At 46.3% G+C, this 13,919-nt stretch overlaps 2 protein-coding genes across 3 annotated transcripts in view; both read left to right on the forward strand.

Annotated features, from left to right (window-relative positions):
• gale (UDP-galactose-4-epimerase) overlaps window positions 1-7,297 on the forward strand; it is an 8,431-nt gene extending 1,134 nt beyond the window's left edge. Inside the window, exons 2-11 of the mRNA XM_076994582.1 lie at window positions 1-61; window positions 338-453; window positions 1,136-1,249; window positions 1,831-2,007; window positions 2,873-2,986; window positions 3,074-3,140; window positions 6,399-6,484; window positions 6,619-6,696; window positions 6,814-6,928; window positions 7,117-7,297. The exon at window positions 1-61 is cut by the window's left edge and continues 71 nt beyond it. Of these exons, the coding sequence (XP_076850697.1) occupies window positions 1-61; window positions 338-453; window positions 1,136-1,249; window positions 1,831-2,007; window positions 2,873-2,986; window positions 3,074-3,140; window positions 6,399-6,484; window positions 6,619-6,696; window positions 6,814-6,928; window positions 7,117-7,181 (993 nt within the window). The 3' untranslated portion in view covers window positions 7,182-7,297. The remainder of the gene's footprint in view (window positions 62-337; window positions 454-1,135; window positions 1,250-1,830; window positions 2,008-2,872; window positions 2,987-3,073; window positions 3,141-6,398; window positions 6,485-6,618; window positions 6,697-6,813; window positions 6,929-7,116) is intronic.
• A 330-nt stretch (window positions 7,298-7,627) lies between these two features.
• zbtb8a (zinc finger and BTB domain containing 8A) lies at window positions 7,628-13,050 on the forward strand. 2 transcript variants are annotated; one of them, XM_076994581.1, is made up of 4 exons: window positions 7,628-8,096; window positions 10,050-10,852; window positions 10,983-11,152; window positions 11,489-13,050. In XM_076994581.1, the coding sequence occupies exons 2-4, from the start codon at window positions 10,078-10,080 to the stop codon at window positions 11,813-11,815; spliced, it is 1,272 nt and encodes a 423-aa protein (XP_076850696.1). In that variant the 5' UTR covers window positions 7,628-8,096; window positions 10,050-10,077; the 3' UTR covers window positions 11,816-13,050. The 2 variants fall into 2 exon arrangements, with proteins under 2 accessions (XP_076850696.1, XP_076850695.1); XM_076994580.1 differs by having other exon boundaries at window positions 7,677-8,152.
• Window positions 13,051-13,919: the final 869 nt, after the last annotated feature.

Consider the following 13,919-nt stretch of genomic DNA (forward strand, 5'->3'; position numbering starts at 1 on the left):
GAGCTCATTGAGGCCGGCTACCACCCCGTCGTCATCGACAACTTCAGCAATGCTGTTCGAGGTACGAGGCTGTCTGTGTGTGTGTGTGCGTGCGCGTGCGTGCGTGCGTGCGCGTGCGTGCGTGCGTGCGTGTGTGTGCGCGTGCGTGCGTGCGTGCGTGTGTGTGTGCGTGCGTGCGTGTGTGTCAAAAGGATAGCGTGGGTCTGTGTCAGTCTAGAGGAAAGGTGTGTGTGTGTGTGTGTGTGTGTGTGTGTGTGTGTGTGTGTGTGTGTGTGTGTGGTTGTGTGTCTCATTCTGTGTATGTGCTGATTATTGCTGTTGTGTGTTTGACGTGAAGGTGAACGAAATATTCCGGAAAGTTTGGGGAGGATCGAAACAATCCTGGACACCAAGATTGACTTCTACACACTCGACCTCCTGGACAAACCGGGCCTGGAGAACCTCTTCAAACAGGTCAGCACACACACGGCCTTAAGGGGGCGGGGCGGGTTGTGGGATTACAGGTGGGTTCATGTAAAGGTAACGCTGCACTCGTTTCAGTCCACCTTAAATCAGATATCTGTCCAGTTCTATTGTAGTTCAGCATTTCTCCCTTGTTTATAATGTTTCCTCCCAGTTTCAGTTGTTTTTCCTGTTTCAACCCATAGAGTGCCCAGCAGAGTGAACAGATAATTGGGGAATGAACTTGTCCCGCGCACTTTAGTGCCCTGGGTGTTCATTCTTGGGTGTTTTTATAAGTCCCACTTGAGTATTACTAAGAAATGTTATCTCAACTCTAAGACAGCTGTGCAGGCCTTGGACTGGGAAAAACTGTACTAGATGGCTGTTTAAAATATCACACATGTCTCTAGTGTGCCCTCTAGTGCCTGTACTGTGTAACTGCATGACTCCGCTCTCTGGTCCTCTAGTGTGCCCTCTAGTGCCTGTACTGTGTAACTGCATGACTCTGCTCTCTGGTCCACTAGTGGGCCCTCTAGTGCCTGTACTGTGTAACTGCATGACTCCGCTCTCTGGTCCTCTAGTGTGCCCTCTAGTGCCTGTACTGTGTAACTGCATGACTCCGCTCTCTGGTCCTCTAGTGTGCCCTCTAGTGCCTGTACTGTGTAACTGCATGACTCCGCTCTCTGGTCCTCAGCACTCGTTCTACGCTGTAATGCACTTTGCTGGACTGAAAGCTGTTGGGGAGTCAGTGGAGCAGCCGTTGCGCTACTACAGGGTCAACCTGACGGGCACCATCAACCTGCTGGAGGTGAGATTCAACCTGCACCACCCACCAGTTTAGGACAAGTCTCCAGACTCACCGTGTAGCCCTTGAATTCAAAACCGGTCCAGTTTATTGTCATCACAGGACCATTGGTCTGCTGGTTTATCACACCTGAGTGCTTAGGAAATGCAGGTTGGAAAACCTGGAGGAACTGGGAACGAACCAGGGCTTTAGTGGGACTGGGGAGAACTGGGCAGAACGGACTCGCACAGGAGCCTGTATAATGTGCAATATTTGTCAATTGTGATTTCCACCCCAATTTAAATTTGTCCTCCGCATTTACCCATCTGTGCAGTGATGACACACACTAGTGATCACTAGGGAGTTGTGGATCACACGAGCCCAGAGCGGGGAGCAGTTGGGGTTAGGTGCCTTGTTCAAGGGCACCTCAGTCATGGCATCAGGTCTGGGAATCGAACCCACGACCCTCCGGTAACAAAACCGGTTCCCTAACCACCAGACCATGACTGCCCCCGTGACGTGTGGGTGTGTGTATCAATGTGTGTGTTTCTGTGTGTGTCCGTGTTGTTTCATGGGGGTGGTGTGTGTGTGTGTGTGTGTCTCAGGTGATGCAGGCGTACAGTGTGAACAAGCTGGTGTTCAGCAGCTCTGCCACGGTGTATGGAGACCCCCAGTACCTGCCCATCGATGAGCAGCACCCGGCCGGGGGATGTACCAACCCCTACGGGAAGACCAAGTTCTTCATCGAGGAGATGATCCGCGACCAGTGCAAGGCAGAGAAGGTACACACACCACACACACCATACACCACACACACACACACACACACACACACACACACACACACACACACACACAATGTTTGCTGTTGCAAATGACGGAGGACAGCTTGCAATAAAGTTAAGATTAAAGGTTGGAACTTGGAACTCAGGACCACGGTGCTGGTGGGGGTGTGTGGGAGGTGTGTGTAGGGGGGGGTGTGTAGGGGGGGTGTGTGGGTGTCTGTGGAGGGTGTGTGTAGGGGGGGTGTGTGGGGGTGTGTTGTGGGGGTGTGGTGGAGGTGTGTGGTGTGTAGGGGGGGGTGTGTGGGAGGTGTGTGGGGGAAATGGGCTAAAAAACGTGAGTGATACGTGACAGCAGTGCTGAATAAGGAGGTGAGGGGAGAGAAGAGAGGAAGAGAGAGGAGAGGAAGAGAGAGGAGAGGAGGAGGAGAGGAGAGGAGAAGAGAGAAGGAGAGAGGAGAACTGAGGAGCCCAAAGGCCGGTCAGTTACACAGTAGAGCAGTTTTCACACACAATGGCTATTCAGAGCGATGCTAAATAATCCTTTAATCTGAGCTGGAAACCTAGCTCAGTCCTCCTGGTCCTGCTCATCAGATTATCACCCAGATCATCAGAATCCAGCCCAGTTGGGCCCAGACAGGAGAACAGGGGAACAAACCTGATGTGTGATCGACACAACCTTTGAACCCAGCGCATATGACACGACGTGTGTGTTTCTAGGGTTATGTTTCTGATTGGTGTTTTAGTAAGTAACATGGCTGTCCTAAGAACCACACATTTAAACCATTTAGGGGGAAAATACTGCACCTTTAAAAACGAGCATTTCTGTGATCTCTAATCTAATCTAATCTAATCCCCCTGCCAGGGCTGGAATGCCGTGTTGCTAAGGTACTTCAACCCCATTGGTGCTCACATCTCAGGACAAATTGGTGAAGACCCACAGGGAATTCCAAACAACCTTCTACCATATGTTGCTCAGGTAAGGCGTTTAACCAGGTGTTGTGAATGGACCATAGACTCTGAGCAGGTTTGGTAAAGATTGCTTTGTCCTTTGACTGATTCCTAGGTGGCTGTTGGAAGAAGAAAACATCTCAACGTGTTTGGAAATGACTACAACACCATTGATGGGACAGGTAGAACCACGTGTGAATGGATTCCAAACAACTTGAGTCTGTAGTTCCTTTTAATTTGATTAATTGTGATTCTGTAGAGATAACGTGAGCATATAAATCAGAGGTGGGACCAAGTCAGTGTTTTGCAAGTCTCAAGTAAGTCCAAGTCTTTATCCTCAAGTCCCGAGTCAAGTCTCAAGCAAAGACAGTCAACTCAAGTCAAGTCTCGAGTCAAGACAAGCAACCGTCAAGTCAAGTCCCAAGTCTGAAACTTGGAATTTCAAGTCCTTTCGAGTCTTTTTTTTTTACAGGCACCAACGCTTTACGAATGCTACGCTGAAGCGTATCTTTACTCGTTTTGTTGGTGTCCGCCAGCCAAAAGATTACAGATCATTTACATTTTATCTTCTCTTAATTACATAAATGTACTTAAACAAGAATGTTTCGTTACATCATTTTACACGAAAATAGCAAGCTTCATCGTAAGCAAGATGCTGTCATTACGAATGGTTATTCTAAACATTTGGATAAAATGTTTAAATATAGACTAATAAAAGGTTAGGGTTATTTTTCATTGTTTTCTGTTATTGTGGGGTCACTGTGTAGGCTGCTATTGTTACCTGGAGATTCAGTGGGGTCACATATTCTGATGGCTGCCGTCAGAATTGGTGGCCCCAGTTAAAAAGGCTCACCTGTACATCCCATTCATGATTTCTTTGTTGGCTGCAATGGTGAGGGGATGGTAAATCTTGTTTAAGTACATTTATGTAATTAAGAGACGATAAATGTAAATATAAACATCTGTCATATTTTGGCTCGTGGACACCAACAAAACGAGTAAAGAAAGTGCATCAGCGTAGTTTACGTAGCATTCGTAAAGCGTTTGTGCCTCTGAACAGAAACTGTGAAATAGCGCCCCCTGTGGTCACAAAACTCGACGGTCACAGAATCTGGTGTAACGCCGGTCTGCGTCAGAAGGACGGAAATGAAATTAATGGGGCGCACTTTATAAATATTAATATGCGTTTTAAAATTTAGATTTGGGGTAAAAAAAATCAATTCTTTGCAAGTAAACAGGTTCAAGTCCAATTCAAGTCCCAAGTTATTGGTGTAAAAGTCCAAGTCAAGTCTAAGTCTCTGAATATTTTTTCAAGTCAAGTCAAAAGTCTTAATATTAATGACTCGAGTCTGACTCGAGTCCAAGTCATGTGACTCGAGTCCCCACCTCTGATATAAATATCTCAGAATAGAGATTGATTTAAATTGAACGTATCTGATAAACAACAAGTTTGTTGTGATTATACAGGACAGAATAACCAAACACTGTTGGTCTCCAGTGCAGTTGAAGGTTTAAGTGGTTCTGTAGATTTTCTATAGATCTGAATCTCTGAGTGTTTTGATTTTTTATTTAATTTTTAATTTAATATGCATTTGGGAATGAGATTAACTTCAGAGATGAGTCAAGACGGCAAGTAGGATTATAAACTTTAACAAACTCCTGGATTAATCTGGACACCGAGTAGGATTATAGGAACTGAGCTGCACCTTAATCAGATTTGTTCTGGCCTTAATGTGGGTTAACCCTGCGCCATTATTAATGAATGAATGAATGAATGAATGAATGAATGAATGAATCTTCAACTTGTATAGCGCCTTTCTATATACCCAAGGTCGCTTTACAATTTTAACACAGGTACAACTGTTACACAACCAATCACACTCTGGCGAGAAGCGGCAGCAGTAGCGAACCGTGACCTTTAAACTTGGGCCCGCTACCCCCCCCCCCCCCCCTCCCCCCCGAAATTTTTTTTTTCCTTTCTTAATAAACTAAATAAAGAAAAACTGAGACGACAGTACAGCTTTAAAAACGCAATAAACAATAATATCTGTACTAGATAACATCTTAAGCAAAATAAGTTTCCAAACAAAATAAGGTTCACAGCTCCGTGGTTCTCGGAAGCGGAATATGTAAACAACGCGCACGAGGACGTCAAAGGGATGAATCGAAACTAGCTAGCGATGGTGCTAACGACAGCTAGCGTCGCCACAGCGGGCGGAAATTATCATACAGTTAAGCCCGCCCACTAAGAGAGAAGATATGATTGGTCAATTTTGCTGTCATTTGAAACTGGTATTGCGCTGAATTATAACTGCCAGGCCCTCTGTAAACGAACAGCGGGCATCACAGTCCTGATAGGGGGAGACACAGGCTCACAGGCTTCCACTCAACCCCTCACCTTCCAACACAGATTGAATAGACACGGGTGAATATTTTATTTGCTTATATTTTTGTAATTGTTTAGATGTCAAATGTCAAACTGTAAGTAGATAAAATAAAATTGGATAATTATATATATAATGCTTTAAGAATATTTTAGGCCCTCTGAGAGGGCGTAGAGGGCCCTGACGGTTCCCCACTGAGCGGCAGCCAATCACACACATTGTCCTCTCTACCGGGATCCACATCCCCCTGGGGGACTGAATGGGGTGCAGGAAGGGGAGAGAGGACAGACCCTAGTGGCAGAGCACCATCCACCACTGGGCATACAAGCACACACACATTCATGCACACACACTCAGACAACTGTTTTTATTGGACAGAGAGACACAGACACACATCAGGGATAATTTGTCAGGGACTGCCAATTTACATAACCTCCATGTTTTTGGACTTAAGATTAAGTTAAGTTAAGATTAAGATTTTGGACTTAATAATTAAGATTATATTATGCTGTCACACAGAGCCGGAGTGGCTAATTGGGAGATTCGGGAGGATTCCCGATGGGCCGGCTCATGTCAATCTCTAGTTTGGGCCGATTGGGAGGGGGAAATAATTTTGGGCCGGATTTGGGCATGAAACTCCCGGGCTGAAAAAGTGTCCCACTCCGGCCCTGTTGTCACAGATGACGGTCACAAATCATTAAATATTTCTTTGGTGAGTTAGAACCTGTAATCTTTTAACATCTAATGAGTCACAGCAGGACAGAGAGGTGCAGGACAAAATGTTTTCAGGCATTCTCGTGTTCCTGCTGGTGCACACATGTTCACCAGTCCAACTGGACTGATGTGGGCTCCTAACTGTTCTCCTCTCATTTGGGTTTGTGCTTGTATGGGGTGTTTTTATTTTTTTACTCTATGTTGTCTAAATGTTTTTACACCACTGATCAACTGAATTTTCTAGATGTTTAATTGAACCTAATAGCTACAAATGAGGATGGACTGTCTGATATAAAGAGATAAGAAATTCATCTCTGTCTCTCTGTGTTCTTCTGTTTGTAGGAGTTAGAGATTATATTCATGTGGTGGATCTGGCAAAAGGACACATTGCTGCTCTCAAGAAATTAAAGGACAACTGTGGCTGTAAGGTAAGACCTCTCTCCTCTATCTTATCCTACCCTCTTCTATACTCTCCTCTCTCCTATCCTCTCTTATCCTCTCCTTATCTGTTTGTGTCCAGAGATGCAGTCACCATGAGTTCTCACCTGTCTCCTCTCTGTAGGTGTATAATCTCGGCACAGGTACCGGCTACTCTGTGCTACAAATGGTGAAGGCCATGGAGAAGGTTTCTGGGAAAGAGGTGACCTTCTGACCTCAGCAGTTGTCATCTAACAAGAATCCTTGTAGTTTATGAGAATATACTTCCAGCAATGTGGATGTTTCCAGTGTCTGTCCATGATATAAGTGTTTTGTACAGATTCCGTACAAGATGGCCCCCCGGAGGAGTGGAGATATTGCGTCATGCTACGCAGACCCCGCCCTCGCAGAGAAGGAACTGGGCTGGAAGGCCAATTTTGGCTTGGACAGAATGTGTATGTTTCTCTCACGGTTTCTTTCCCTTGACCATTTTTTAAGCGGCTCTTTATATGTTAAGCTTCGTGAAGACTTTGCCATGTCTTGCATTAGGGTGAAGTCTTATTCTGCCAAACTAGTGAGCATATACTTCATTTTCTTGAAATGTAAAACATGGATGTGATTTCCTTTTTACTTGGTCACGTAGGTGAAGACCTGTGGCGTTGGCAGTCCCAGAATCCCACGGGGTTCAGTAACAGCACTGGGCAGTGAAGCGGAAACAGGTGTGATGACGAAATGGCTGAAAAACCATCCAAAACGAAGCCATGAAATCCTTCACTGTTATATACGACTTGATTAAACTGGAAGAAACCTCATGACACACTGAAGTATTTGCGGTTTTGGATATATTCATACTGTTTTTAAATGATTGTCTTAAAGCCATTGTCTTGTTAATGAGTCTTGGTCTGTGTCTTTATGGTCCTTTGATGCCTTTCACCATCCCATGGTTTTCATCAAACTTTCTGTTCTCTATCATATATCTTCTATAAAATTATAAAGAGTAATTTAATTGTTTTTGGAAGGTAGTGTTTGGTCGTATTTTTGACTTTGAAGAACAACGCATCCTTTTCAGTAAAAATGCAGCTGAACTCAAGTAGCGGACAGAAAGGTGCTGGTCTGCGGGTTTGAACATATCTCCTGGACCCAGTGAGTCGCACGTGCGCCCGCCCCGTATGCGCGCACACGCGCGAGTGCCGAACCTTTATTAATACGTTATTGGCCGTTTTTCACCACGAGCCTCTCGTGAAGTTCACGCGAACGATAAATCGACTCCAGTACCATTTAATATCGGAGCACGGACGCGTTTTTGTCATCGGGCGTCTGTGAGCAGGTAGTGGAGGGTGAGTTTAGTTCATGGTGTGTAAGTCCCGTCCATAATAAGACGGGTCCACCTTAGCGCGCCGAACCCGCCCGTGGACTGGGGCGCAGCGCCGGTGTGTGCGTGTCCGTGGAGGGGACGCTCGTGCGTGGCTCGTGCGGGGCTCGCGGGCACTGCACGCGCCCACGTCAGCACTGCCGGGTTTCTTTTTTTTCTCTCTCTCCCTCAAACGGGTTTCGGTGTTTCGGGCTGAGCAGGAAGTGATCAGAGAAGCTGGTGGAAAAAACACTACCAAGGCGATGGAGATGGTCTGTGAGAGTGGGACGTGTAGACCGTACCGGACGGCGGGCCAAGCGGGTCGTCAGTAAGTACCGTGTCCGTGACGGAGACGCAGTCGGGTACCGACGGGCTCGCGACGGGGCGTCAGCGCGCGCCCTGCGGACCCCGCGCGCCTGCGAGCGCAGCGGTGCCGGGCTGCACCAGAATCGGGTGTGGTGTCACGTTTGAGCCGCCGTCCCGGGAATATAGATTCGGGTTTAACGTGCGAGCTTTGCCTGGCGTGCATGCCGAGAAATGTGTTCGTGGGCTCGACAGGGCAGTACCGCCCGTTTAACATTTTTTGGGTTTTAATTGTCGTGGGAATAAATAAATTCAGTAAGTAGAGCCGCTAACGTGTGTTTGTGGACTGTTAAGGCGGTCTAACGTGGACCTTCGTCGTTCCCGTTTTATGCTTTGGCTCTCAAACGGGTGTTGTGTAACGGACAAACGGGCGCACCGCTCGTTTTCCGTAGTAAGCCCATTTCGTAACACTGACCTCATGTTCTTCGCAACGTTACTGAAAAATAGAAATCACATATTTTAAATGACCGAAACCCAAAAGCGGGTCTATGAGGAGATGTTCCGGGTGAATATTACACACACACACACACACACACACACACACACACACACACAGTCTCTTTAGGCGTTTCCTTTTCACACGCTCGTGGGAAAAAATACATTTGACTATGTGGGCAGAAAGTCAGTGTGTGAGGGTGTTACTATAAGTTTGTACTGTTTAGTGCCTAACTTTTCCTCTTTTTTGCGTCCTGTGTTTTCTGGGCCACAATCTACGCGACGCTTATTTATTTATTTATTTCTCGCTCCCCCACTCGTTACCCGATGCGGAGAGTCGGGTGTTGCCCCTTCCAGCGCTAGCACCTGACTGACGGGTGGTTCCACCAATCAGCGCTCAGGGTGTATGTTACACTCCCTTCCTTTCTGCGCGAAACAAAGGAGAGCTTGGGAATTTTAGGGTGGATAGCAGTCAGATGACCCAGAAATCGTCTGCTTCTATTTTGGGGCAGACTACAGTTCAGGCGAATGATCTGAGGATAGTGTTGTAACTAGGCCTACGCTATTATATGTAAACTACAGAAAGTGGACCATTTGTAGTGCAAAAACTAACCGGTGACTTCTTGATAAAATCTCCCTTCTTCCTTGGAGGCTGGTAAAACCACCAGCGAGTAGCTTGTTTTACCCCAAAAGAGTCATTAGCAGTGTCTATAAAAAACAGAGTGGGTGTGGTGGCCATTATTGTGAACCTGCAGGGATTACTTTGGGTCCTGCAGATGCTTCTTAATACAGAGTCACTTTCTAATATGCAGTAGCTCTCTGTTTAAGCAGAGTGTACAGGAGAAGTATGAAATAACTCGTTCTAGCTTATACTGGCAAAAATGTGGCTCAGAGCTGCTCTGGGGGCGGAGACGTCCGCAGAGACGCTGGGGGGACATTGTCCCTCCCCCTCCTCGCACAGACGCACAAACATGTCTGCTTTGGACTAATATCACTGTCTTTTGGTGCTCTTGTACTATTTACTTATGTGCGTGTGGGCAGAAACAACCTGCCCTGCCTTTGTAGAATTAAGTCACAGAGTATGCAAATATTGCATCATTTTTGCTGACACGCACACATTTAAGTGTCTGCAGCCTCTCTTCTTTACAGCTTTGAAATCTTCTCTCTAAAGGTCTAGTTTAGATTTCTATGAGTTATCTTATTTTTTTATTTACGTTTTTGTAGGGAGAAAAAAAAATTAAGTTGCATAAATCTTGTGACTCTAAAAAAACCACCAAAACCCCCTCCGGGATATTTTAAAACCAGCGAACTACAGTAGACCTGAACAAGTCACCAGCTGCTTAAAATACAAAATAATAAAACAAATGAAAGCAGACAGTGAGGCCACATGCTTTGTTGTCTTTAAATTGTCTGTATATATTTGTCAGGCAGCATCACAGATGGACAAGCGCAGAGATGTCAGCCAATCACCAGAGCTGTCTCCTAAAACAGCTCGACCTGCAGCGACGCCAGGAACTCTTCTGCGACTGCAACGTGTTGGTGGAGGGACGGCTTTTCCGGGCGCACCGCAACGTCCTGTTCGGCAGCAGCGGCTACTTCCGCATGCTGCTGTCGCAGGGGGCCAAGGGCAGTCTGGAGCCGGTCAGCGCCTCCTTCGACACCTTCACCCCCGACACCTTCGCCGTCATCCTGGACTTCGTGTACTCGGGCCACCTGGACCTGGACAGCGGCAATGTGATCGAGGTGATGTCGGCCGCCAGCTACCTGCAGATGGATGACGTCATCGTCTACTGTAAGTCCTTCATCAAGTCCTCGCTGGAGATCTGCGCCAAGGAGGGAGAGTCTGACTGCACCTTCCTGACGGACAGCCCACTCCCAGCTGAAGGAGGTGGGGAGCAGCCGGTGGTGGCCGACAGCGTGCTTTGGGCCCCGCCGGAGGATGCCCCGGTCCACGAGTACCCCAGAGAAGTGACAGGCTGCCAGGCCACGGACCTGACACAGGGCCCCCCCGCCCAGCCCGTCCTGGAGGTTGGGATGGAGGGGGAGCACAACGTACAATTCACAGCCATGATTCCAGAGTCCAGGAGGAGAGGGAACAAGAGAAGATCCGTCAACCATCACTTCACTTCCGACGACAGTTCTGCTGTCGACCTCCAGAGGGCGCAGAAAGCCGACGAACTGTACGCTACCCTGCCCACTATTGTAGGGGTGGTGGGGGTTTTCAATAAAGGTGAGATTAAAATCTGCACCGTGTACCTAGCAGGATTACAGAAATAAAGTAAATAATTGTTATTGTAGTATGTGGAATGTGTTGCATAACTGAACTGCCCTTGTCTGTCTCTCTTCTGTCCCTGCCCCAGACTCCAGCCCATCCATGAGGTTCAAGTGCCCGTTCTGCACTCACACGGTGAAGAGGAAGGCGGACCTGAAGCGCCACCTGCGATGCCACACGGGCGAGAGGCCGTACCCGTGCCAGGCCTGCAGCAAACGCTTCACGCGCCTGGAACACCTACGCAGTCACTTTGAGACGGTGGGCACCAGGACGGGCGCGTCCCCCAGAGGGAGGCAGGCAGTGGGGGCTGTGCCCACTGGGAGGGAGGGGAACCCCCCATAGATTGACCAGGTTTTCTGGATTAGGATTAGGGTACAGTAATATAAACCAGCATGACACTGTAGCTCACTGGGTAAAGCCAGGTGCACCGAGGTCGTGGTTTAGTTCCCACACTGAAGGAAACACTCACACTCAAACTGATAAACGTATATAAGTCACTCATTTCCCAAATGCTGTAAATGTAAATGAAAACAGGTGAATCGTCATCAGCTCCAACCGAAACCTCTCCACCCTTCTCTCCTATTCCTCCTCCAGATCCACCAGGCGCGTAAGCTGGTGTGTCGTAAGTGTAAGCGTGGTGTGACGGAGCAGAGTGGTCGTGTGGTGTGTGAGGGCACACGGCGCTACCGTCTCTGCGGGGCCTGCGTCCAGGAGAACAGCGTGATGTCCGGCACGGCCGAGCTCGGCGGCGAAGACGCGGGTATGCTGCTCGGGGTGGACGGGGACCTGGAGGAGAACCGTGACATCACCTGGGTGATGGACGACGACGAGGACGACGCCGATGACCTCGCAGAAGATTCGGGAACCGACCTCATCATTCAGGAAGTGGAGGACAGTGATGAAGAGCCTGATGTGAAGTGAAATAGTGTGTGTGTGTGTGTGTGTGATTTTGGGGAGGTGTAATGGGACAGCAGGTGAGCTCGGTCTCTCAGAGATGTGTGTACAGTGACGGTGACACACCACCACTACACCCGATTCACCCGATTGCCTTACTGTCATTGCATTTACCTGCAGACCAGCCCGTACCAGTGTCTATTACACCTGACCATGATGTTGGTGGATTCAGGCTGATTAACTGAAAACTGACCTTTGACCCTAGAGACTGGGGGTCTGCTGAATCCATGATGACAGCAATGATCTTGTCTTCCTTCTGCAGCTTTTATTTTTATGCAACATCGACGTTCGCCTGCTTACAGTGGGCACACGTTACCATGGACACGTTACCATGGGCACGTTACCTTGGGCACACATTACCATGGGTACACATTACCTGATGCACTAGCTAGGCGCTAGCGCAGCTTGGCTAAAGGACGCAGTTATTGGAGATGTCAAATGACATTTTATTAACAATGTGATTTAGACAAGCTCACAGATTCATTAGTATTAGAGCAACATGTGCAACATATTAACCTGTTTATTTCCTTGGTATTCCTTAGTGTGTGTGTGTGTGTGTGAGAGACAGAGAGAGTGAATAGAGCATGTAAGTAACCAGTGAGAAATTTGTGACAATTTGACATCTTGAGTTTGTTTTGAAAACTGACCTATTTGAACAAAACAACTTGAGTTTATTTACGTTTTCAAATGCCTAAGAGTTTTATAACAGTATAATTGTATAGTTGTAATATATAAAGTATGTAAATAGTTTATTTCGATAATAGTTGGTTAAATTATAATTATTTACTAGTAGTTAGGATGGCTGGACGATCTTCCAATATTATATTTTGGCAAAATACTTGAACATTTTTTGTTATTTCCTAAAATTGGAGGAAAATATTAAACTTATTTTATTGTACCCTTGCCAAATAATCTACTTGTGAAGGTTCTTAGAACATGTCAAAAGGGAGGTTATTTAAACCAAATGTGTTTATTAATGTTTATTTGAATGACTTTCTTCAAAATCCTGTTTGAACAATCAAATTTTATTTTTGTCATGTTTTTAGTTTTGTGGAAATTAATCCAATTTGCACTCATTTATGTTAAGCGTGTTGTTCTGTAAGGTCACGATCATGGTAATTTATTATATTTTTTACTTTTTAAAGAAAAAACATTTATTATTGCCTTTGTTATAAATCTGAATTAAATGGTTACAATCTAAAGTATCTCAGACTCTGTATATGCTTTGCATTAATAACATTCTCAAAGTCATTTAATGTAGCCGAAAGTCAAGCAGTGAAAGTCTGCTGGGAACGTGAGAAACATGCAATTCTGTGTTGAGTCACCTAGATAAACATCTCTTCAGGAAAACATGAACAAGCTTAGCTAGTCCAGTAGGTTAAAACGACATTCTTGGATGACACTACAGGGTTTGGTTTTCCTTTACTCTTAACTTTAATGATTCGGTTCAGGAAGAGCCATTTAGAACAACCCTGTTTGTTGTCGTTGGTTGGTTCTGGAGGATGTGGTGGGTCGTCTGAGGTCTATGGACCCGCGTTGCTGCTTCTGACACGTGCTCGATTCACGCCAGCATACTGCAGTAGCGATAGGCGAACTGGTTTACCGTGTCCATGTTTTCCTGAAGATATGTTTATCTAGGTGAATCGTGAAAGTATATCGTATATGTCGGTTCGAAGATTCGAGGCATTACATAATTGATATTCGACTCCAGAAAAGTGACATCTAGTGCTTTTCAGAAAGTAGAGCAGTCGTGGGTTCAAAATGGATTAGAACCGAAGCTAAATTATACAACATTTCAGCGTTTTCATATTTCATAACACATAATCATTCATGTTTATTCAAAGCATTTTTTAAATTATACACATAAAAAGTGAAAATGCATTGCTATAAAATGTTGCAAACTGTACTTGTAGCATAAGGAGAGACAATGAGGCGAAGCTCTGAACGTTTTTAACGTTTTTTCCCCGTCGCTGCTTTCATATTTTCCACATTTCGCGTGTCCTAGTGAGGACGCTTCCGTGCGACCGCGTCTGCTCACTCACAGGTTGTAGGACAACGCCAAACCGCACGA

The sequence above is a fragment of the Brachyhypopomus gauderio genome, unplaced genomic scaffold (genome assembly GCF_052324685.1).
Source record: "Brachyhypopomus gauderio isolate BG-103 unplaced genomic scaffold, BGAUD_0.2 sc151, whole genome shotgun sequence".
NCBI classification, from domain to species: domain Eukaryota; kingdom Metazoa; phylum Chordata; class Actinopteri; order Gymnotiformes; family Hypopomidae; genus Brachyhypopomus; species Brachyhypopomus gauderio.